The sequence below is a fragment of the Pseudophryne corroboree genome, chromosome 5, assembly GCF_028390025.1.
Source record: "Pseudophryne corroboree isolate aPseCor3 chromosome 5, aPseCor3.hap2, whole genome shotgun sequence".
NCBI lineage: Eukaryota > Metazoa > Chordata > Amphibia > Anura > Myobatrachidae > Pseudophryne > Pseudophryne corroboree.
Window position 1 is genome coordinate 503,046,108 of NC_086448.1, and position 25,742 is coordinate 503,071,849.

At 45.8% G+C, this 25,742-nt stretch overlaps 1 protein-coding gene across 5 annotated transcripts in view; it reads left to right on the forward strand.

The window, feature by feature from the left end:
* The window catches only part of LOC134927917 (serpin B6-like), a 143,237-nt gene that overhangs the window by 107,942 nt on the left and 9,553 nt on the right, over positions 1-25,742 (forward strand). For 4 of the 5 annotated variants that reach the window (XM_063923038.1, XM_063923037.1, XM_063923035.1 and 1 more), the window contains exons 5-6: positions 3,672-3,814; positions 4,989-5,156. In XM_063923038.1, the coding sequence (XP_063779108.1) occupies positions 3,672-3,814; positions 4,989-5,156 (311 nt within the window). Of the gene's footprint in view, positions 1-3,671; positions 3,815-4,988; positions 5,157-23,092; positions 24,779-25,742 lie in introns of those variants that run through there. The other variant, XM_063923036.1, reaches the window with a different exon arrangement.

Here is a 25,742-nt window from a genome sequence, read left to right on the forward strand (position 1 = left end):
GCCATATTCCTCCCACGGACAACAGGTGTCTCCCCGGGTGCCTGACTTAAACAAACCACCTCACCATCAGAATCCTCCTTGTCAATTTCCTCCCCAGCGCCAGCAACACCCATATCCTCCTCATCCTGGTGTACTTCAACACTGACATCTTCAATCTGACTATCAGGAACTGGACTGCGGGTGCTCCTTCCAGCACTTGCAGGGGGCGTGCAAATGGTGGAAGGCGCATGCTCTTCACGTCCAGTGTTGGGAAGGTCAGGCATCGCAACCGACACAATTGGACTCTCCTTGTGGATTTGTGATTTCGAAGAACGCACAGTTCTTTGCTGTGCTTTTGCCAGCTTAAGTCTTTTCATTTTTCTAGAGTGAGGCTGGGTGCTTCCATCCTCATGTGAAGCTGAACCACTAGCCATGAACATAGGCCAGGGCCTCAGCCGTTCCTTGCCACTCCGTGTGGTAAATGGCATATTGGCAAGTTTACGCTTCTCCTCCGACGATTTTATTTTAGATTTTTGAGTCCTTTTTTTACTGATATTTTGTGTTTTGGATTTTACATGCTCTGTACTATGACATTGGGCATCGGCCTTGGCAGACGACGTTGATGGAATTTCATCGTCTCGGCCATGACTAGTGGCAGCAGCTTCAGCACGAGGTGGAAGTGGATCTTGATCTTTCCCTATTTTTGGAACCTCAACATTTTTGTTCTCCATATTTTAATAGGCACAACTAAAAGGCACCTCAGGTAAACAATGGAGATGGATGGATACTAGTATACTTATGGATGACGAGTGACTGACGACACAGAGGTAGCTACAGCCGTGGACTACCGTACTGCGTCTGCTAGTATAGAGATGATAATGATATAAAAAATATATATATATCACTACTGCAGGTATATATAATATAATGACGGACCTGCTGGACACTGTCAGCAGACTCCTAAACTACTAGTATGAAGAAGATAGAAAAAAAAAAACCCACCACAGGTAGGTATACAATTATGGACGAGCACTGACGACACAGAGGTAGCCACAGCCGTGGACTACCGTACTGCGTCTGCTAATATAGAGATGATAATGATATAAAAAATATATATATATCACTACTGCAGGTATATATAATATAATGACGGACCTGCTGGACACTGTCAGCAGACTCCTAAACTACTAGTATGAAGAAGATAGAAGAAAAAAAAAACCACCACAGGTAGGTATACAATTATGGGCGAGCACTGACGACACAGAGGTAGCCACAGCCGTGGACTACCGTACTGCGTCTGCTAATATAGAGATGATAAAGATGATAGAGATGAACAAAAAAAATATAACACTACTGCAGGTAAATATTTATATAATATAATGAATGACGGACCTGCTGGACACTGTCAGCAGAATGCGTTTATAGAATAAATAAAAAAACACCACAAGAGTGTTTAACTTTTTCAGGCAGACAATATACTGGTGGTCACTGGTCAGTCACACTGGCAGCAAAAGTGTGCACTGTACTCCTGCTATAACTGCACCCCAGTCTCCCCCACAATTCAGCTGTGTGAGCAGTGAGCACTCAGCACAGTCAGATATACATAGATGATATTATCATGCAGCACACTGAGGCTGAGCACAGATATGGTATGTGACTGTGTATCGTTTTTTTTTCAGGCAGAGAACGGATTATATTAAATAATAAAGTGGTCAGTCACTAGTAACTAACTATCAGCAAAACTCTGCACTCTGAGTACTCCTAATGCTCCCCAAAATTACTAAGTAATCAACTCAAGTGTCTCTATCTATTCTAACGGAGAGGACGCCAGCCACGTCCTCTCCCTATCAATCTCAATGCACGTGTGAAAATGGCGGCGACACGCGGCTCCTTATATAGAATCCGAGTCTCGCGATAGAATACGAGCCTCGTGAGAATCCGACAGCGGGATGATGACGTTCGGGCGCGCTCGGGTTAGCCGAGCAAGGCGGGAAGATCCGAGTCTGCCTCGGACCCGTGTAAAAAGGCTGAAGTTCGGGGGGGTTCGGATTCCGAGGAACCGAACCCGCTCATCTCTACTAAAAAGGTCTACAGTCAATAGGTCGACCACAAATTGTCGATATGCATGAGATCGACAGTGAAATGGTCGACAGGGTCAAACGGTTTACTTTTTTTTTTTTTACAACTTTTGCTGCATTTGCTATCCATGTCGCAAACTTTTACCTTTCGTAACCTTGTGACGAGCGAAGCGGAGCGAGCCACTGAGCCCGGGGCGTGGCGAGCGAAGGTTTTCATAAAATTTGACAATCCGGGTCACAAACTATCACCATTAGTAACTTTGTGGTGAGCAAAGTGAGCCCGAAGGGGGACGCATTTAAAAAATGTTAAATAGCACAAAGCAACACCCAAAACATTTTCTATGTAGACATTTTGGCCATGTCGACCTTTTGACCATTTTGACTTAATGACTGTCTATCTTTTTAATGTTTATCTTCTGTATCAGAACCTTTTCAATATGCCTTTTTTATATACATGTCTAAAGTTAGCCATCTTCTGGGATGTCATATACAGTGGCTTACAAAAGTATTCAAACTATTAAAATGTCAAGTGATTCGTCTTACACAGAGTTGCAGACAGTATTTTTGTGGTGCACTAGTAAGCTAAGTGTATTGGGGGATGTTTCTAACACTTGGTACACTAGGGGGTAAGGCCCATATTTATTAAGCCTTAATAAAAGATAAAGTGGCGACGAATAAAGGGGGATATTTAATAAAACGTAATTGGCTCATAAAAACTGGAAAATGTGACATTTATGTTCTCTGGAGATAAATATCTCCTCCTCTCCAGTGGCAGTTGCAGAGTAGTACACAATTCAGATAGGGAAGCCACATCAACTGCCACCACAAACACTGCCAGATGTTGCAGTTTGGGACTCACTGGCAGTTGATGTGGCTCCCCTGTTTGAATTTTGGACTGTGCTGCAACTGTCACTGGAGTGGCGATATTTATCTCCATCTCGAGAAAACCTAAATATCACATTTACTTAGCTTTTATGAGATAATTATGTTTTTTCAAATATCCCCCAAAGAGTGATAAATGACCAGCCAACCAGCTCCTAAATGTCATTTTTGACTGTTATATGACAGGAGCTGATTGGCTGGTGATTTATCACTCTTTATTCATCTCCACTTTATCTCATGTTAAGGCGTAATACATTTCGGTCTATATTTACTAAAGCTTTTAAAAAAGAGAAGTGGTGATGTTGCCCATAGTAACCAATCAGCAAGGATGTAAGAGGACACATCTGTATACTACATGGTGTTATAGTGAAAACAGTCAAAGCGAGGCTGTGTGTGGTCTTTCTGGTGCGTACCCCTATATATTGTATTTGACGTTCAGCTGGACTCCAGACAGTGATCAATACTCACGTTAATGCAGCATGCACTGTACATGTATTTTCAGATTAAGGGGGGGAATTCAAATGTTTGAAAAGATAATTGGGTGTCTGTCTTTTCTTATCTAATAGACAGGAAAAAACACACCCAACTGACTTTTCAAAAATTTAATACCTCCCCCCCACAGCTTGATTTTTATTATTTAGGCAGCCTCTCCCCTCACTTTTTAAACTGGACAGTTGGTTGTGATCACTTTGTGCATCTCTTGTGACTCATCATTCAACCTTTACCTTTCAGGTAAAATCCAGGACCTGCTGCCTAGCGGTAGTGTGGATGCTCTCACCAGACTAGTGCTTGTGAATGCGATCTATTTCAAGGGAAACTGGGCAAACCAGTTTAATAAAGAGCATACTCATGAAATGCCTTTTAGACTGAATAAGGTATGTTCTGAAAGTGTATGTGTTTGAGTGTACCTTTCATATTTTATTATTGATAATATCTTGCATGGTGGTAATAAGATTTTCTAAACTATGTATCCAAACATGTTAGTTATGCACAGTGTTTTACTCGTCTTGTTTGACTGATCGCCGTTCTACACCCAATACATAAGTGGACAGTTTTTGTTTTTTTTGTTTGATAATGGAATGACCAATAGAATCAATGTTTACAAGTAGAATATACTCCTCATAGGTAAGTCCCAAAACACTTTTGAGTTGGGTTTTTTAATGACTATAGACCATTATGTTTCTGTTACTTTGCCTTTATTGTTATTATTACAATATAATCAGTGCAAAACATCAAAATATAGCAGTAGTAATCTAAATAACTTACAATGTGCTGACAAGCCCCATACATCATTCAGGATAGGGGTAGTTTAGTGCATATGTATGTCCCAAAGCACTCACACACTAAAGACTCTGGTGCACTAGTTTTCCACTTGCCGATTGGTGGTGAACAGTTACTGCTCACTGTTCACTTCAGTGACTATCTTTGGTAGGTCTGCACCTGTTGTTGTCTAGGGGAATTAATTCCAAAATCTGAGGAATGATTCAATGCCAAAGAGAGTGCGTTAAAAATAGTTACATTTACCTTTCAGTATAAGGGAGAGGATTTTATGATGCCAAGGTACTGAAGGGACTCTGGTGTGTGCACAGTGATGGTCCCAGAGGTTCATGTTTCGCTGCAACTGGTTTGCTTAAACTCTTAAACACTGGGGTCCCTCCCACACCACTGGGGTCCTTCCCGCACCCTTGCTGTGTATAGGGGTTGTATGAATTGTTTTAAAAATCACTTAAACATTGTAGAAAAAGTGCCCCCACAGCAGAGTTTTTCTTTGGTCTATATCCAAGCCCCATAAACAATCACCACATTAAAGAACAAGAAGAAATATGCAACAGATTGTTTGTTTGTTTTTTACCCCAAAATGTACCACTGCCCCATATTATCAACTGCCCTGTTCATAAAAACCATTTCAGTCATTTTTACTGTATATGATATTTTGTAGTCTAAATGCCTTTTTGACTACTGTATATCACAATTATTGCTACCACCTATTTTTAGTATTAGAAGCTCTTTTAACCTTTTCTCTTGAATAAAATTCTTTCTCTTTTATAGAATGAAACCAAGCCTGTGCAGATGATGTATAAAAAGGCCAAATATCCAATGACGTATGTAGGAGAAATGTCCACCAAGGTCATTGAGTTACCATATGAGAATAATGAGTTGAGCATGGTTATACTGCTCCCTGATGATATTCAGGATGGAAGTAATGGACTGGAAAAGGTAGGAAGCATCTTAATACATTCATACTGTATGCGTATAGCAAGGTGGTATTAACCCCTTGATCGCTGTTCATATTTTGGCACTTTATGACCTGGTCAGATTCCAACATGAACATTCATAATTATTTATGCAATACTCCTAGAAATTGCCAGTTGTTTTTTTTTCAGGAGGTTTTGAATTTCGAGAAACTACAGTAACATTGGTTTGCTTATTTCACCTTACACGACAAATACATTCTATGGAAAATGGGCCAAACAAATGTGCAATTTTTTTTCTAGCTAATACTCTGCAGTTCCTGTTGCGTTAAAATGGCTTTTCCAAAAAGCCATTTTCTACACACAGATTTTCATAATAAAATATGTAGGTAAATATACTACCAGAGTCTGTGAGTGTTTATTGACATCAGCATCAACCCTGGCACAATTACTTCATCCAACCACAAACCCTCCCCATTACACATACACACGCACACACGTCCTGCTATTCCTTAGCAGTCAAGGGGTTAATATATGCTCGGGGCTGAAATGTATTTCTCTATGAAGGTGTGATGTGGCTAGTCCCAAGAATTATTTAAAATTGCTGTGCTTCAAAAGGCATTACCTTCTAAATTGAATGCACGCTGCCATATATTTAAAGAATGAAAAGTGCCAATCTGTTTTGTAGAGAACAATTGTCCATTGATATTTCTTTAAATATTATACCCTGTACAAGGGCATGAAGGATGAGGGCCCTTTTCGGCAGAGTTGACAATATAAAGATCCATGAAATAACCAGACATAAGTATCTGTTTTATACAGGGAATCCTACACCGACCATTGCAAAAATCGTGCACCTACACTGCACTGCAAATACTGTTTTTTGTGGCATGTTTATCTCATTAGCATGGCTAATTGCATGACTTAGGGGTATATTCAATTAAAGTCTGATCCATTCCGACATGTATTTGTCGGAATGGATCCGACAACCCCTATTCAATCCCATCTAAAAGTCGACCTTTTCAAGTCGAATTTAGATGGGACCCAGAGGAGGAAAGTGAAAGCGAGCCGCGGGGGACAGCCGACGGCAGCCAGAGGAGATCAGCGCTACAGAGTAGCGCTGCAGCAGGAAGTCACTCACCCGCCCGACCTCATGGCAGCTTCCACCCGGCTCAAGCAGCATGCTGGAGCCGGGTGGAAGCTGCCGTGAGGTCGGGCGGGTGAGTGACATCCAGCTGCAGCGCTGATCGTTGCGCTGATCTCCTGTATGCCAGCCGCCTGTACCCCCGTCTCCCTGCGGCTCCTCCCCCCTCACCTCCTCCGGGTCCATTTCATTCCGACATCATTTTGATGTCGGATTGAGAGTCGAAAAGGGGGCCAAAACCTGTTGGATTTGGCCCCCGTTTTCGACATCAACACGTGGATCGGCAGCCATTCCGCCGATCCACGTGCTTTTCGACAAGTCGAATGCCTCGACTTGTTGAAAAGCTCTGAATAGGTAGAATCAGGATTCGACCTCAAAAAGTCGAAAACTGCCGTCTTTTCGACAGACGGCAGTTTTCGACTGCAATTGAATATACCCCTTAGTCTGTGAAAATGGCTGTAACTGTGGGAATGCATTTTTTTTTTTTTTTTTTTTGTTCCATTTGATTGACAATTTGGGGAGTTCCACTCAAACACCAGAAATGTACTTTATTCTGCATACATACAAACAACCGTTTACTGTAGTTTAGTGCAAATTGCTTTCTATAATATATCACTCACTCACTATGGGCACTGTCATTTGCCATAATATTGCGGTGCCCCCAGTTCATATGTCACAGGGTGACATGGAGACATGACAGTGTGGCATAATATGTACTGGGGACACTGTGTAGCATAAAGTGTAGTGTTCCTGCCCAGTAATCCTGGGGGCAGGTTCATTCTGTGTTCGTGTGTGCATGTAAAAGGGGCGCAGTCGGATGAGGAGGGGGTGCAGACCTGTCGGCATCACTATTGGTGAGAGGATGGGCCCCTCTATGTCACTAGTGGAGCGTGCCCAAGTCATCAGCGTCACTGAGTGCTGGGCTTCCCCCAAGCGCTGCCTTTCATGTGAATGGATACCGTGCGCATGCTCACGGCATCTGTTCACGTGGTGGCGGCATGGCTAAACGGGCAGGCAGCAATAAAAATTTGCCATTTAAACATTTTGCAGGGGCCGATGCCCTGCTGAAGCAGCCTAGTGTGAACACTAATGTGAATTGGTTGTACTGTGTGGCATAATGTGTACTGACAACACTGCAGTGTGCAATAGTGTGAACTAATATGAACTGGGGGCACTGTTAATATGTCACAGTATGAAATGGGGGCACTGTGTGGCATAATGTGTACTGGTAGCACTGCAATATTGTGAACTGGGGGTACAACAATTTTGCATATATAATATGAACTGGGGCCCAGTGGGGTATTATGTAAACTAGTGCATTACTATGAGGTATAACTAGGACATGACTATGATTCATAAAATAAACTAAGGCACTACAAAGGGGGCATAGAATTAACTAGCGCATTACTGTGTGACATAAAATATCACGGTCATCCGGCTGTTGTGAAACTACAAGTCCCAGCATGCTTTACCAGATGATCAGTGGAAGGTATGCTGGAAAAGGATGCTGGGACTTGTAGTTTCACAACAGCTGGAGGGCCACGAGTTTGACATGCCTGCTCTAGAAGCATTTGGGCCTGGGCCACTACAAAATGTTGCTATGGGGCCCACAAAGTTCTAGCTACGCCCCTGCTTTATGTAATAAATTACCAGTGCTGATAAAAAGCACAGTGGCAAAAAGAAAGATTTATTGTATTAACTAATTCAGAAAAAGGTGTCTGTCACACTGACCATTTTATTTGGTAATGCCTTCCATGAGGTATTCCTGGTACACACGTGACACCAAAGATTCAGAAATGTTAAATGTCCGAACAACTAAGGAAATGGAATGACCCATCTGTCGGGAACCCACTAACATGCCCTGTGCGCTCCTCCATTCCCTGGTATACTCTTATTTCTCTTATGTCCTATAGGATGCTGGGGTCCACATTAGTACCATGGGGTATAGATGGGTCCACCAGGAGCCACTGGCACTTAAAAGAGTTTGAGAGTGTGGGCTGGTTCCTCCCTCTATGCCCCCCCTACCAGACTCCGTTTAGAAAAATGTGCCCGGAGGAGCCGGTCACAGCTAGGGGAGCTCTCCTGAGCTTTTCTAGTTAAAGTTAGTTTAGAGTTAATTTTTTTTACAGGAGGCTGTTGGCAACAGCCTGCCTGCAACGAGGGACTAAGGGGGGGGGAGCAGTGTCCACCCTGCGGGGTCTGAGCCACTGACTCCGCTGACTTGACACTGAGCTCCAGAGGGGTCGGATCGTTCTCCGCCACAGGGGCCCGCGCGCCCCGGCAGCATGCCGCCAACCCCTTACAGAGCTGAAGAGTGGTAAGTGAGACACCGACCCCCCTAACAAGTGGGGCGCCGGTGTGAAAATGGCTGCAACAGGGAGGGCTGCGCTCCTTTGAAGGTTCAGAGGCACATGGTGCGGTGCTGTGAGGGGCGCCCTGGACCAGAGCTTACCCCCACACTGGTCAGCAAGCCTGTCGGGGTCCGCGGATCTCAGCCAGCACATTCTCCTCAGGCCAGTATAATCTATGAAGAGCGGGAAGACAGCGCCATTAAGGGGTCGGAGCTTCTCCTCAGTGCGCCATTTTCCTGCCTGCACAGCGCTGGATGGAAGAACAGGTCCCTCCACAGCAACTCCAGCTTATCAGTACACGGTACCAGGGGGTTGTAGAATGGAGGGGAGGCTGTAAAACGGCTGTGTCTCCTATTAAGGGGCACAGTCAGCGCTGATAAAGGTTCTACCTTTGCTCAAAGCGCTGTGTGTGGGTTGGCTCCGATCTCTGTCTCTCTTGCCATTCTTGGGGGGGAAACTGTCTGCCCCCACCTGTGTGTGTGTGTGTGGAGTGTTTGGTGGTCTCCTTTAGCTATGTCCAGGGACACTGTGTCATATGCTGCAGAGGATTTATCCTCCCAGGATGATCCGATTCCATGTAATCAGGATAGCACTGGTTTAGCACAGATACCAGCAAGGGAACCAGAGTGGTTTTCCTCTATCATATCTTTGATTTTTCAGATTTCTGACAGGGTTGCAAGTAATGAATCTGCAACCCAGGTATTACAGAGCTCTATGGCAGTATGGCATATTTCTGGTACATCAGGAATATACCACCACAAACGTGCGTTGTGCATGTCACATAAGACGACACGGATACCGATTCTGACACTACAGATGGTGACTGGGATGTGTTGCATCTCTTGCAAAGGGGGTGCAATTGTTGATAGCCTCTATCAGGGATGTATTAAATGTTAATAATACAGTACCACACCTGAGCAGGTTGAGGAGGCTTTTTTTACTGAAAATAAAAAAGCCTAGCTAACCTTCCCTGCATCAAAAGAATTGAATGCTATATTTGAAAAAGCATGGGAAAACCCTGAGAAAAAAATCCAGGTCCCTAAAAGGGTCCAGATGGCATTTCCTTTCCCTGAGGAGGATAGGAAAAAATGGGCAAACCCGCCGATTGTTGACTCCTCTGTGTCCAGACTCTCAAAGAAGGTGGTTTTACCTGTTCCAGGATCTTCCACCTTAAAGGAGCCGGCTGATAGGAAAATTGATAACACGCTTAAATCAATGTATACTGCTTCAGGGGCCATATTACGTCCCACTATTGCTACTGCATGGATTGCAAAGGCAATAGTAAAGTGTTCGGCTAGCTTACTTGAGGATTTGGATACTTTAGATAGGGATGACGTTGCACTGTATTTATGCAACATACATGATTCTGCAGGTTTTATGGTAGAATCCATAAAAGACCTGGGTTCCATGGCTGCAGGAATTTCTTCCATATCTGTTTCAGCTCGTCGGGGACTGTGGCTGTGCCAGTGGTCGGCCGACGCGGAATCCAGAAGAAGTGTGGAGTCCCTACCCTATACAAGTCAGGTTCTCTTTGGGGAAGCTCTAGACGCGTGGATATCCACGGCTACAGCGGGTAAGCCTCCATTTCTTCCCTCAGCAGCACCTGCTCCGAAAAAATCTTTTTCTTCATCTGCAACGCAGTCCTTTCGGCCTAACAAGCCTAGAAAGGCCAGAACATCCAATACCTTCTTTAGGGGAAGTCAGGTTAAGTCCAAGAAACCTGCCGCTGCAGGTTCCCAGGAACAAAACCCTGCATCGGGTACGCCAAAGTCCTCCGCATGACGGTGGACTGCACGCCCCGGTGGTGGGGCCAGTGGGAGCGAGACGCAGACACTTCAGTCACGTATGTGTATCGTCCGGCCTGGATCCCTGGGTGGTAGATATTGTGTCTCAGGGATACAGGCTGGAATTTCAAAGTCTCCCCACTCATCGCTTTTTCAAGTCAGGCTTACCAACTCTGTTGGAGGGCAGCACTGTACTACAAGACGCTGTCCAAAAGCTGGTGGAAGCACAGGTCATTGTGCCAGTACCACCTCACATGCTGAACAAAGGTTACTATTCGAACCTTTTCGTGGTACCGAAACCGGATGGTTCGGTCAGGCCCAGTTCAAGATGGAGTCTCTCAGAGTGGTGATATTGGGTCTGGAAGAAGGGGATTTCCTGGTATCACTGGATATCAAGGATGCGTACCTCCATATTCCGATCTGGCTGCCGCATCAGGCTTATCTCCGTTTCGCATTGCTGGACTGTCATTTTCAGTTCCAGGCCCTACCATTCGGCCTCTCCACAGCACCAAGGGTGTTTACATCATTCCATATCTGGACGATCTGCTGATAAAGGCATCGTCCAAGGAGAGGCTGCTGCAGTCCATTGCTCCAGAGTCACGGTTGGATTCTGAACTTTCCAAAGCCACATTTGTAACCAACCCAGAGGTTGTCATTTCTGGGAATGATCCTGGATATGGAGGTGCAGAGGGTGTTTCTTCCGCATGAAAAGGTGTTGGTGATACAAGCTATGGTCCAGGATGTCCTGAAACTACCCCGGGTGTCGGTTCATCAATGCATTCGCCTATCCGGAAAGATGGTGGCCTCTTACGAGGCTATCCAGTACGGGAAGTTTCACGCTCAGACCTTCCAACTGGATCTCCTGGACAAGTGGTCGGGATCTAACCTCCACATGCACCAGAGAATATGTCTGTCGCCAAAGGCCAGGATTTCACTCCTCTGGTGGCTCCAATTGCCTCACCTTCTGGTGGGCCACAGGTCCGGGATTCAGAACTGGGTCCTTCTAACCACGGATGCGAGCCTTCGGGGCTGGGAAGCAGTCACTCAAGGAGTAACATTCCAAGGACGGTGGTCAAGCCTGGAAGCCAGCCTGCCCATTAACATCCTGGAACTAAGAGCCGTCTACAACAGTCTTCTTCAGGCAGCCCCTCTTCTGAGAAATCGGGCCATTCAAGTGCGGTCGAACAACGTAACAGACAAGGCGGAACGAAGAGCAGAGCGGCAATGTCGGAGGTGACAAGAATACTCCTCTGGACAGAAAAGCACGTGTTGGTTCTGTCAGCCATCTTCATTCCGGGAGTAGACAACTGGGAAGCACACTTCCTCAGCAGACACGATCTCCATCCAGGAGAATGGGGACTCCATCCGGAGATGTTCAAGGAAATAACAGATCTTTGGGGTTTACCCCAAATAGACATGATGGCCTCTCGTCTCAACACGAAGCTTCGGCGTTATTGTTCCAGGTCGAGGGACCCACAGGCAATGGCAGTAGACGCCCTGGTGTCTCCGTGGGTGTTCCAGTCAGTGTACGTGTTTCCACCACTCCCAAGAATCCTAAAGCTCATAAGGAGGAGAACAAGGGTTCAGGTGATCCTCATTGCCCCAGACTGGCCAAGAAGGGCTTGGTATGTGGACCTTCTGATTCTTCGGGAGGACCTGCTGCAGCAGGGGCCATTCGCCTATCAAGACTTACCGTGGCTACGTTTGATGGCATGGAAGTTGAGCGCCTGATTCTTGCTCGGGAGAGCATTCCGAAGAAGGTTATTCCTCCCCTCATACAGGCTAGGAAAGGGGTAACGTCTAAACATTACCATCGTATTTGGAAGAAATATGTCTCTTGGTGTGAGTCCAAGAAGTTTCCTACGGTGGAGTTTCAACTCGGACGTTTCCTTCTCTTCCTGAAAGCAGGAGTGGATATGGGCCTGAGGTTAGGATCTGTGAAGGTCCAAATTTCGGTCCTATCCATTCTCTTTCAGAAACAATTGGCTGCCCTCCCTGAGGTTCAGACCTTTTTGAAGGGAGTTTTGCATATCCAACCCCGCTTTGTACCGCCTACGGCGCCTTGGGACCTTAACGTGGTGTTGCAGTTCCTCCAGTCGGATTGGTATGAGCCTCTACAGGAGGTAGAGGTCAAATTTCTCACATGGAAGGAGGTCACTTTGTTGGCTTTAGCCTCTGCTAGACGTGTCACTGAGCTGGGGGCTTTATCCTGTAAAAGCCCTTACTTTATCTTCCATGAAGATAGAGCTGAGCTCCGGACACGTCAGCAGTTTCTTCCAGAGGTTGTGTCGACATTTCATATCAACCAACCTATTGTGGTGCCAGTGGCTACTGACTCCTTTATTACATCAAAGTCCTTGGATGTTGTAAGGGCTCTGAAGATATATGTGAAGAGAACTTCTCGTCACAGAAAGTCGGACTCTGTTTGTCCTATCTGATCCCAAGAAAATTGTGTGTCCTGCTTCTAAGCAGACGATCTCTCGCTGGATTAGGTTCACTATCCACGCTTATTCTACGGCAGGACTGCCGTGTCCAAAATCTGTTAAGGCCCACTCTACTCGTAAAGTGGGGTCTTCGGGGGCGGCTGCCCGGGTTGTCTCGGCAATGCAACTTTGCCGAATGCAACTTGGTCTGGGTCGAACACGTTTGCAAAGTTTTACAGGTTCGATACTTTGACTGAACTTCAGATAATCAGAGGTCAACCAGTTCTGCAGGAGCCTCCGCGCTCTCCCTCCCGTTCTGGGAGCTTTGGTACATCCCCACGGTACTAATGTGGACCCCAGCATCCTCTAGGATGTAAGAGAAAATAGGATTTTTGAACCTACCGGTAAATCCTTTTCTCGTAGTCCGTAGAGGATGCTGGGCGCCAGCCCAGTGCTTCGTTTTCCTGCAAATGCTATTTGGTTCAGTACAACTTCGTTTTAGTGGAGTACTGCATTGTTACTTGGTAAGTACTGTTTCAGCTGTTGCTGAGTAGTTTAAGCTAGTTGGCTTGACGTGCCTTGTTTGTGTGAGCTGGTGTGAATCTCACCACTATCTGTGTATAATCCTTCTCTCGAAGTATGTCGTCTCCTTGGGCACAGTTTCTAGACTGAGTCTGGTAGGAGGGGCATAGAGGGAGGAGCCAACCCACACTCTCAAACTCTTAAAGTGCCAATGGCTACTGGTGGACCCGTCTATACCCCATGGCACTAATGTGGACCCCAGCATCCTCTACGGACTACGAGAAAAGGATTTACCGGTAGGTACCAAAATCCTATTTTCTGTACAGGAGGGTGATTTAAACTCTGGTACAATCTCATTTTAAGATTAAAGATTTGCCCCTTTCAAATAATGTGCCCGTTAATGGTCGAATGAGGATGCCTCTGAGTTTATTGAAGCCAGAACGGGGGAGATTCTGCACAAGCTTGGACTTCATAACAATTCTTTCAAACAAGGAGGCAGATGTAAGAACGTGTGCTAACTGTCGCTGTTACCGCATCATCCCTATGTATGATGCGGCTCACAGCGGGTTCTTAAGGAATGCAGGAAGCTCACACTGCCAGATCGTCTGTGGTGCTGTGCCTTTAAGAAGATGCAGACTCCCCGATTTTATGAAGGCTGAGTCAGTGACTGTATAATTTATTTATTTTTATACCAAATTTTTTTTTTAACAACTTTATTGATAGCTTAGGGCGTCTTTAGGGCTCCTCCGCGCATACGCTGGGTCACACAGCACGGCTCGCTGGGTGCTCGGGAGAAGGCGCATGTGCGCTGCCACGCTCGCCTCATGTCCCTAAAGTCCTTACAGAGGATTCGCGAATGTGCAGGGTGACAGGCACGGTGGACGCTGGGAAATGAGCACACTGCGCATGTGCAAGTCCACAACGAACACAGAAGAGAGGCGTGTGACTGCATCGCCACCCCTGGCCATAACATTCTTAAAGGGGCCGGAGTAGCAGTCCTACAATACAGAGAAGGGTGAGTTCTAAACACTACGATAATGCGGTGTTTATAGCTGCCAATAATAAGATTTTACTTACCGATAAATCTATTTCTCGTAGTCCGTAGTGGATGCTGGGGACTCCGTCAGGACCATGGGGATTAGCGGCTCCGCAGGAGACAGGGCACAAAACTAAAGCTTTAGGATCAGGTGGTGTGTACTGGCTCCTCCCCCTATGACCCTCCTCCAAGCCTCAGTTAGGATACTGTGCCCGGACGAGCGTACACAATAAGGAAGGATATTGAATCCCGGGTAAGACTCATACCAGCCACACCAATCACACCGTATAACTTGTGATCTAAACCCAGTTAACAGTATGACAAACGTAGGAGCCTCTGAACAGACGGCTCACAACAAATAACAACCCGATTTTTTTGTAACAATAACTATGTACAAGTATTGCAGACAATCCGCACTTGGGATGGGCGCCCAGCATCCACTACGGACTACGAGAAATAGATTTATCGGTAAGTAAAATCTTATTTTCTCTGACGTCCTAAGTGGATGCTGGGGACTCCGTCAGGACCATGGGGATTATACCAAAGCTCCCAAACGGGCGGGAGAGTGCGGATGACTCTGCAGCACCGAATGAGAGAACTCCAGGTCCTCTTTAGCCAGGGTATCAAATTTGTAGAATTTTACATACGTGTTCTCCCCCGACCACGTAGCTGCTCGGCAGAGTTGTAATGCCGAGACCCCTCGGGCAGCCGCCCAGGATGAGCCCACCTTCCTTGTGGAATGGGCCTTGACAGATTTAGGCTGTGGCAGGCCTGCCACAGAATGTGCAAGTTGAATTGTGCTACAAATCCAACGAGCAATCGTCTGCTTAGAAGCAGGAGCACCCAGCTTGTTGGGTGCATACAGTATAAACAGCGAGTCAGATTTTCTGACTCCAGCCGTCCTTGAAATGTATATTTTCAATGCCCTGACAACGTCCAGCAACTTGGAATCTTCCAAATCGCTAGTAGCCGCAGACACCACAATAGGCTGGTTCAGGTGAAACGCTGACACCACCTTAGGCAGAAACTGAGGACGCGTCCGCAGTTCTGCCCTGTCCGAATGGAAAATCAGATATGGGCTCTTATACGATAAAGCCGCCAGTAGCATGATTACTTTTCATGTAAGATATTTCAAATCCACCGATTTGAGTGGCTCAAACCAATGGGATTTGAGAAAATCCAAAACTACATTCAGGTCCCACGGAGCCACTGGGGGCACAACCGGGGGCTGTATATGTAGTACTCCTTTTACAAAAGTCTGGACTTCAGGAACTGAAGCCAATTCTTTCTGGAAGAAAATCGACAGGGCCGAAATTTGAACCTTAATGGACCCCAATTTGAGGCCCATAGACAATCCTGTTTGCAGGAAATGTAGGAATCGACCCAGTTGAAATTCCTCCGTGGGGGCCTTCCTGGCCTCACACCACGCCACATATTTTCTCCAAATGCGGTGATAATGTTGTGCAGTCACCTCCTTCCTGGCTTTAACCAGTGTAGGAATGACCTCTTCTGGAATGCCTTTTTCCTTTAGAATTCGGCGTTCAACCGCCATGCCGTCAAACGCAGCCGCGGTAAGTCTTGGAATAGACACGGTCCCTGCTGAATCAGGTCCCGTCTTAGAGGTAGAGGCCACGGATTTTCCGTGAGCATCTCCTGAAGTTCCGGGTACCAAGTTCTTCTTGGCCAATCCGGAGCCACGAGTATCGTTCTTACTCCCCTTTGCCGTATAATTCTCAGTACTTTGGGTATGAGAGGCAGAGGAGGAAACACATACACTGACTGGTACACCCACGGTGTTACCAGAGCATCCACAGCTATTGCCTGAGGGTCTCTTGACCTGGCGCAATACCTGTCCAGTTTTTTGTTGAGGCGAGACGCCATCATATCCACCTTTTGGTTTTTCCCAAAGGTTCACAATCATGTGGAAGACTTCTGGATGAAGTCCCCACTCTCCCGGGTGTAGATCGTGTCTGCTGAGGAAGTCTGCTTCCCAGTTGTCTACTCCCGGAATGAACACTGCTGACAGTGCTATCACATGATCTTCCGCCCAGCGAAGGATCCTTGCAGCTTCTGCCATTGCTCTCCTGCTTCTTGTGCCGCCCTGTCTGTTTACGTGGGCGACTGCCGTGATGTTGTCCGACTGGATCAACACCGGCTGACCCTGAAGCAGGGGTTTTGCCAGGCTTAGAGCATTGTAAATTGCTCTTAGCTCCAGTATATTTATATGAAGAGACATCTCCAGGCTTGACCATACTCCCTGGAAGTTTCTTCCCTGTGTGACCGCTCCCCAGCCTCTCAGACTGGCATCCGTGATCACCAGGACCCAGTCCTGTATGCCGAATCTGCGGCCCTCTAACAGATGAGCACTCTGCAACCACCACAGAAGAGACACCCTTGTCCGTGGCGATAAGGTTATTCGCTGATGCATCTGCAGATGCGATCCGGACCATTTGTCCAGCAGATCCCACTGAAAAGTTCGAGCGTGGAATCTGCCGAATGGAATTGCTTCGTAAGAAGCCACCATCTTTCCCAGGACTCTTGTGCATTGATGCACAGACACTTTTCCTGGTTTTAGGAGGTTCCTGACAAGTTCGGATAACTCCTTGGCTTTCTCCTCCGGAAGAAACACCTTTTTCTGAACCGTGTCCAGAATCATTCCCAGGAACAGCAGACGTGTTGTCTGGGTCAACTGAGATTTTGGAAAATTCAGAATCCACCCGTGTTGTTGCAGCACTACTTGGGTTAGTGCTACTCCGTCCTCCAGCTGTTCTCTGGACCTTGCCCTTATCAGGAGATCGTCCAAGTAAGGGATAATTAATACGCCTCTTCTTCGCAGAAGAATCATCATTTCGGCCATTACCTTGGTAAAGACCCGAGGTGCCGTGGACAATCCAAACGACAGCGTCTGAAACTGATAATGACAGTTTTGCACCACGAACCTGAGGTACCCTTGATGTGAAGGGCAAATTGGGACATGCAGGTAAGCATCCTTTATGTCCAGGGACACCATAAAGTCCCCTTCTTCCAGATTCGCTATCACTGCTCTGAGTGATTCCATCTTGAACTTGAATTTTTGAATGTACAGGTTCAAAGATTTCAGATTTAGAATAGGTCTTACCGAGCCGTCCGGTTTCGGTACCACAAATAGCGTGGAGTAATACCCCTTTCCCTTTTGTAGGAGGGGTACCTTGACTATCACCTGCTGAGAAAACAGCTTGTGAATGGCTTCCAATACCGTCGCCCTGTCTGAGGGAGACGTTGGCAAAGCAGACTTTAGGAACCGGCGAGGGGGAGACTTCTCGAATTCCAACCTGTAGCCCTGAGATACTACCTGCAGGATCCAAGGGTCCACCTGTGAGCAAGCCCACTGTGCGCTGAAATTCCTGAGTCGACCCCCCACCGCTCCTGAGTCCGCTTGTACAGCCCCAGCGTCATGCTGAGGGCTTTGCAGAACCCTGGGAGGGCTTCTGTTCCTGGGCAGGGGCTGCTTGCTGCCCTCTCTTACCCCTTCCTCTGCCCCGGGGCAGATATGACTGTCCTTTTGCCCTCTTGTTCTTATAGGACCGAAAGGACTGCGGCTGAAAAGACGGTGTCTTTTTCTGTTGGGAGGGGGTCTGAGGTAAAAAGGTGGATTTTCCGGCAGTTGCCGTGGCCACTAGATCCGATAGACCTACGCCAAATAATTTTTCCCCTTTATACGGCAATACTTCCATATGTCGTTTGGAATCCGCATCACCTGACCACTGTCGCGTCCATAAACTTCTTCTGGCAGATATGGACATCGCACTTACTCTCGATGCCAGAGTGCAAATATCCCTCTGAGCATCTCGCATATAAAGAAAAGCATCCTTTAATTGCTCTATAGTCAATAAAATACTGTCCCTATCCAGGTTATCAATATTTTCAGTCAGGGAATCCGACCAGACCACCCCAGCACTGCACATCCAGGCTGAGGCGATGGCTGGTCGCAGTATAACACCAGTATGTGTGTATATACTCTTTAGGGTAGTTTCCAGCCTCCTATCAGCTGGATCCTTGAGGGCGGCCGTATCAGGAGACGGTAACGCAACTTGTTTTGATAAGCGTGTGAGCGCCTTATCCACCCTAGGGGGTGTTTCCCAGCGCGCCCTAACCTCTGGCGGGAAAGGGTATAATGCCAATAACTTTTTTGAAATTAGCACTTTTCTATCTGGGTTAACCCACGCTTCATCACATACATCATTCAATTCCTCTGATTCAGGAAAAACTACAGGTAGTTTTTTCACCCCCCACATAATACCCCTTTTTGTGGTACTTGCAGTATCAGAGATATGCAAAGCCTCCTTCATTGCCGTGATCATATAACGTGTGGCTCTACTTGAAAATACGTTTGTTTCTTCACCGTCGACACTAGATTCAGTGTCCGTGTCTGGGTCTGTGTCGACCGACTGAGGTAAAGGGCGTTTTACAGCCCCTGACGGTGTCTGAGACGCCTGGGCAGGTACCAACTGGTTTTCCGGCCGTCTCATGTCAACTGATTTTTGTAATGTGCTGACATTATCACGTAATTCCATAAACAAAGCCATCCATTCCGGTGTCGACTCCCTGGGGGGTGACATCACCATTACCGGCAATTGCTCTGCCTCCACACCAACATCGTCCTCATACATGTCGACACACACGTACCGACACACAGCAGACACACAGGGAATGCTCTTATCGAAGACAGGACCCCACTAGCCCTTTGGGGAGACAGAGGGAGAGTTTGCCAGCACACACCCAAGCGCTATAATATATATATGGGAACAACCTTATATAAGTGTTTGTATCCTTATAGCAGCTTAAATATATAAAATATCGCCATAAAAAGTGCCCCCCCTCTGTGTTTTACCCTGTTTCTGTAGTGCAGTGCAGGGGAGAGTCCTGGGAGCCTTCCTCACAGCGGAGCTGAGCAGGAAAATGGCGCTGTGTGCTGAGGAGAATAAGCCCCGCCCCCTATTCCGGCGGGCTTTTCTCCCGTAGTTTGTAATATCATCTGGCAGGGGTTAAATACATCCATATAGCCTCAAGGGCTATATGTGATGTATTTTTTAGCCATAAAAGGTATTTACATTGCTGCCCAGGGCGCCCCCAGCAGCGCCCTGCACCCTCCGTGACCGTTGGTGAGAAGTGTGTGACAAACAATGGCGCACAGCTGCAGTGCTGTGCGCTACCTTCAAGAAGACTGAAGAGCCTTCTGCCGCCGGTTTCTGGACCTTCAGTCTTCAGCATCTGCAAGGGGGGTCGGCGGCGCGGCTCCGGGACGAACCCCAGGGTGAGACCTGTGTTCCGACTCCCTCTGGAGCTAATGGTGTCCAGTAGCCTAAGAAGCCAATCCATCCTGCACGCAGGTGAGTTGAACTTCTCTCCCCTAAGTCCCTCGAAGCAGTGAGCCTGTTGCCAGCAGGACTCACTGAAAATAATAAACCTAAAAACTTTTTCTAAGCAGCTCCTTAAGAGAGCCACCTAGATTGCACCCTGCTCGGACGGGCACAAAAACCTAACTGAGGCTTGGAGGAGGGTCATAGGGGGAGGAGCCAGTACACACCACCTGATCCTAAAGCTTTAGTTTTGTGCCCTGTCTCCTGCGGAGCCGCTAATCCCCATGGTCCTGACGGAGTCCCCAGCATCCACTTAGGACGTCAGAGAAATGGGGTAGATCGGGCACTTTAAGTGCAGTCCCCCACCTCCACCAATCCATGTATTTGCACTATTTCATGAAGTGCAGTGATATAAGCCTTGCCATTCAATATCGTTGTACCGTGATGTCATCATTCTGCCGCCTCCTCACTTAGGGGGTGATTCCGAGTTGTTCGCTCGCTAGCTGCTTTTAGCAGCATTGCACACGCTAAGCCGCCGCCCTCTGGCAGTGTATCTTAGCTTAGCAGAATTGCGAACGAAAGATTAGCAGAATTGCGAATAGAAATTTCTTAGCAGTTTCTGAGTAGCTCCGGACCTACTCACAAATAGCGATCAGTTCAGTCAGTTTCGTTCCTGGTTTGACGTCACACACATGCCCAGCGTTCGGCCAGCCACTCCCCCGTTTCTCCAGACACTCCCGCGTTTTTCCCTGAAACGGCTGCGTTTTTCCGCACACTCCCAGAAAACGGCCAGTTTCCGCCCAGAAACACCCACTTCCTGTCCATCACACTACGATCAGCAGAACGATGAAAAAACTTTGTTACGCCGTGAGTAAAATACCAAACTTTTGTGCTAATTTACTTGGCGCAGGCGCGCTTCGTACATTGCACATGCGCAGTTTGCGACTAATCGCTCCGTAGCAAAAAAAAATAACGAGCGAACAACTCGGAATGACCCCCTTAGCCCCTTACAACAATAAGTCTGTGGGGCACTGGTTTGATGATTATGTATTTTTTTTCCGTTTACTTATTTGAATTCCTTCAGACACATTCTTGGCACTGAAAAGATTAAGGGCAAAGGGTGGGAATTGCCTTTTAATTCCGTCCGAATGTCAAATTAGCACAAAAGTTCTCCCTACCTAATGGGGCTGCGAACACTTGTGCGAGATTGGGCTGCCATACAGGCTATTGCCGCACATATTCGGCCATGCAAATGAATTCGCTGGCAGTTGCATTCCACCCCCTTAATGTTAAACATTGTGTATAGATTATTTCAGATAGCTATATAAGGGATATTTTCAAAACCTAATATTTCATTGCATACAAATTTGCTTAATTTTATGGTATGACCATAAGCTAATCATTTTGTGACCATTTACACACTGTAATGTATGTTTGGTCACAAAACTGGGTTGGCTGGCTTAGAACGTGGTTTAAATCAAATGCTTGTTTTGGGTTTTTGTTGTGTGTTTGTTTGTTTTTTAAATTGTCAGGTGTACACGGGGGGCTGAGGGGAGGTTCATTTACATTTCCCCGGGCGGCTGGTTCTGCTGTGCTCCCCAATCAGCAGTGATCGGCAGCATAACAGACACTGGGGGAGATTACAGGGGCTGGGAGGACCCTCAGTGATTGGCGACTGCTAAAAGATTATCTTCCGGCAGCTGGCCACTCAGACTGGTCGCATTGTTTGCGACCAGGTCAGATAACACACAGCCTAGTGTTATCACACAGCCTATGCAAACACGCCAGGCAAGTGGTTAAGAACACTCACAAAATCATAACCTATGCCACCAAATAGAACATGCGCAAATAGCCAGTCACAGGTCATCCATTGTTTGCACCCAATGCAGGATAGCCACAAATAATACGACTTTCTTTGGTCTATACACATGACTACATACACCAGGCAAGAGAGTATGATTCACAGCTACAGGTTTTTGTGCATGAAATTCTCACAAGTGTATCCTATTAACATTGAGCCACCATTGGACAAGTAGTTCAAAAGAGACTGTTTCAGAAAGTCACCAGCAGAGATTGTCACAACCGGTAAAGAGCATTAGAATGGCTACTGTCAGTCAACTAAAAAGTGCAACATAAAGATAGGCGCTGAAAGAGGGACATTACCTTAGAATGGTAATGACAGTCTGTTACCCTGCTGAGTTCTATTCCTGTCAGCAGTAAGGTGCTATTGTAGTACAGATGTGTTAGCATACATTATTGCTGCAGTCGCACCAAACAGCAGCTCGGTATGCGAGGTACAGAGCAACTCTGCTAGCGCCAGGTGCCTTTTTCACATCCTTTTACAAAAAAATGCATCTTTATTAGCAATGCTGAGTTTGAACCTGTATAAAAAAGTGCTACAATGCAGCGGCTGCGGCTTTTTCCATGCCAGGTTCCATCGTGCTATGTGTACAGACTCAGTGTCAAAAAGGGGGTGATTCAGAGTTGATCGGAAATGTGTTAAATTTAGTACATCTACAATCATTTTCACAGACATGCGGGGGGACGCTCACCACAGGGATAGTCTGCCCTGCATGTCTGGCTCTGCCCCGCCGCACAGGTACAAAAGCATCGCACGGCGGTGATGCTTTTGTACCTGACGAGTAGCTCCATACCACTGCAGCTCCTGCACGCTGGCAGGGAGCTTCTCACCGCATCCTGGGTCGCAGTGACTGTGTGTGACATCACACAGCTGCCGCGGCCCGCCTCCCATCGTGCCCTGCCAACGTTCTAACTCTGTTGGCACGCCCTCTCCCGCCCCGCAACCGCCTCTGCCTGTCAATCGGGCAGAGGCGGTCCCAGCCCAGAGATGCTGATAGCATCTTACGGAGCTCTCGGGGTACACACTCCACAAAAAGATTCAGGCTGTGATCGCTGCCGCTGCAGCGATCCAGTCTGAATTACCCCCACAGATATGTGATGCCTAAATTAATCAGCACAGTCTCCTGGTGCATCCTAGTCGCATCATATTGTAACTAAGATGCATTTTGGGTAAAAAGACATGAAAAAAACATTCGGCGCTAGCAGAGTTGCACAGAACCTGTCTGCTCACTCGTGCCAGGTGACTCGCATCACGTGGTGCATTGAGGCTAGTTGGCAAAGTGGGAAAACATTGCAGTGCGTCATGAAGTAGGTGATACTGATCTGGGCAGTAATAGATTATCTAGCTTTGCTGCAGGTCCCCAAGGCCGATCCTTGTCACCCGCCTCTCTTGAAACCCCATGCACAAAATTTGGCTTTACATTTCCTTCTTTCCTTCATACACAGGCTACGTATTGTGACAAACTCTGAGTGACCTGTTGCAATGTTTTTTGTGTTTTCAGCTTGAGAAAGAGCTAACCTACAACAAATTTTTGGAATGGACAAATCCAGAAAGGATGGACATAACCGAAATGGAGTTGTCTGTACCGAAATTTAAGCTAAAAGACAATTATGACCTGAAATCTGTGCTTAGTGACATGGGGATGCCTGATGCCTTTGACCAAAGCCAATCTGACTTCTCAGGAATGTCTACGAATAATGACTTGGTCCTCTCTAAAGTAGTGCACCAGTCTTTTGTGGATGTGAATGAGGAGGGTACAGAGGCTGCTGCCGCCACAGCAGGAATTATGATGATGCGTTGTATGATGATTGTGCCAAAGATTGTCTGTGACCATCCTTTTCTGTTCTTTATCACTCATGCTCAGACCCGTTGCATTTTGTTTTGTGGCAGATTCACTTCACCTTAAGGGCACCACACCTAAGACACACGTTGAACCAATTTGAAAAGGCATCTTGCAACATTCACATATTGTCCAGATCCTCTTAATGCCTTTTACTCTCCTCCTTTAAAGCATGTTCTTGAATGTTTACACTTGTGAATATTGCATTGTAGTAATCCTCTGAGCACTCCTAATACACCAAAACCTGTGTTTTATGAAAAACAAATGATATAGAGCAAAATGAATTAACAGTATATTCATTTGCTAATTTTATTTTATTTTAAAAATCCTGCTATATAGTTGCAGAATTGAATCTATTGTGTTATATTCCATTGGATAAGGTGAATATATTAAATTAACCATTTACATTATATACACAGCCACCCCCACAATATTTGTGCTTTGTTCCATTTACTTAAATATTTACTCTAAATACTATATAGTCTTTTTTTTGTATTTTTTACAATATTTTAGAATGGGTTTTAATTTATATTACATTTAATTGGATAGATTCTGCTCCCTGTGTAGTCTGATTATCAGTCTTTTTTTTTTTCCAGTGGATCTTGCATGTTCCATAAAAAATTCAGGACACCCGTATGACCTACAGTTTGTGCAGACCATAACTCATATTTTTCAGGTGGCACATGAAGTAATGTTATTGTCAGAATCTGTGCCACTTATTCTGTTAATTTTGGAACATCAGGGGGTATATTTACTAAAGGTCGATTTTGTTTGTTTTTGTTCGATGTTAGATCGATTTTAAATCAAATTTAATTGATGTTGGGCTTCCAGGGTTAAAACACACATTTACTAACACTTAAATATTCATATTATAAAAATGATCTGCTAGTAAATGTGTGTTTTAACCCTGAAATCCCAACATCGATTAAAATCAATCTAACATCAACAAAAACAAACAAAATCGACCTTTAGTAAATATACCCCCTGGAGTCTGAATAAGTTGAAAGTTTAAACATTTTGTGTGGCTAGAATGGGCCAAATTCCCTGCTTTTGAACCATTTCACATTCTTTTGTGGATAAACAGCCATGGTGGTTAATGGCAGTTCTGTAGTATGGTTAAGATTTAGAATTGTTTTATATTAAAGGTACAGTAGTTGCTAATAATTTTGTGAAAATACGGGCGTTTATGGTAATTACAGTTTTCATTGAATAATTGAAAATGTAATGTGTTACACAAAACACTTAATTTTCTTTAAAATCAAAAAGGTCACAAAAAATTGCATTATGTTATATGAAGGTGAAGTTCAATGTTTTTCATATGCAATAAAAGAGAAGTGTCCCATCAAAGCAATGTTTGTAATTTCCTGTATTCACTCAAATATATTTTCTTTAATTTATACTGTACCTAAAGCTTTGCCCCAATATGTAACCTAGTGTACTGTAAAAAGCTACAGGTACAGAACACGTTATTCTAACAAATGGAAATCTATGTACAGATGTGTCCTCATACATCAAGCCTCAATATGCCATGCAGTGTGAGATGCTGCAAAGTCCCGTGCAACTCTACTAACGTTGGGCGTCTCTCTTGCCGAAAATGCATCTTATTCGCAACGTAATGCAGCTAGGATGCACAAGGTGACTGTGCTGATTAATTTCATATATGACACTTGTATATTGTGTATGGGGCAGAACAGAACTTTTATTGGAAAAAAAAGCAGTGTAACACTTCATATACTCAGTCCCACATAGATATGGAAATGTCATCTATAAAATTAATTAGCAAAGTCTCCTTGTGTGTCCTAGTCACTTTCAGCACCAGTTCTAGACCTTGTGGCGCCCAGGACGACTGTTTACTTTGGCACCCCCTGCCTTGGCAGGCAAAACAGGGTTAGTGGCTTCATAGGGAAGGGGCATGGCCACAGAATAGTACCAATTCACATTACACCGCACAGTAGTGTCCGTCAGTCACATTACTCCACACAGTAGTGTCCCTTATACCATGTTAGAGCCCCTTACACACATTACACCACAGTAGTGCAGAGCCCCTTATACACATTACGCCAAGTAGCCCCTTATACCCATTGCATCAGTTAGACCCTTATACACATTGCACCAGGTAGATCCTTATACACACTGTGACAAGTAGCCTCTTATACACATTGCATCAGGTAGATCTTTATACACACTGTGACAGGTAGCCCCTTATACACATTGCACCAGGTAGACCCTTATACACATTGTACCTATTAAGTGCCCCCTATGCAATGCCCTCAGTAGAGATGCACCAATAGAGATGTACCCAGGTTAAATG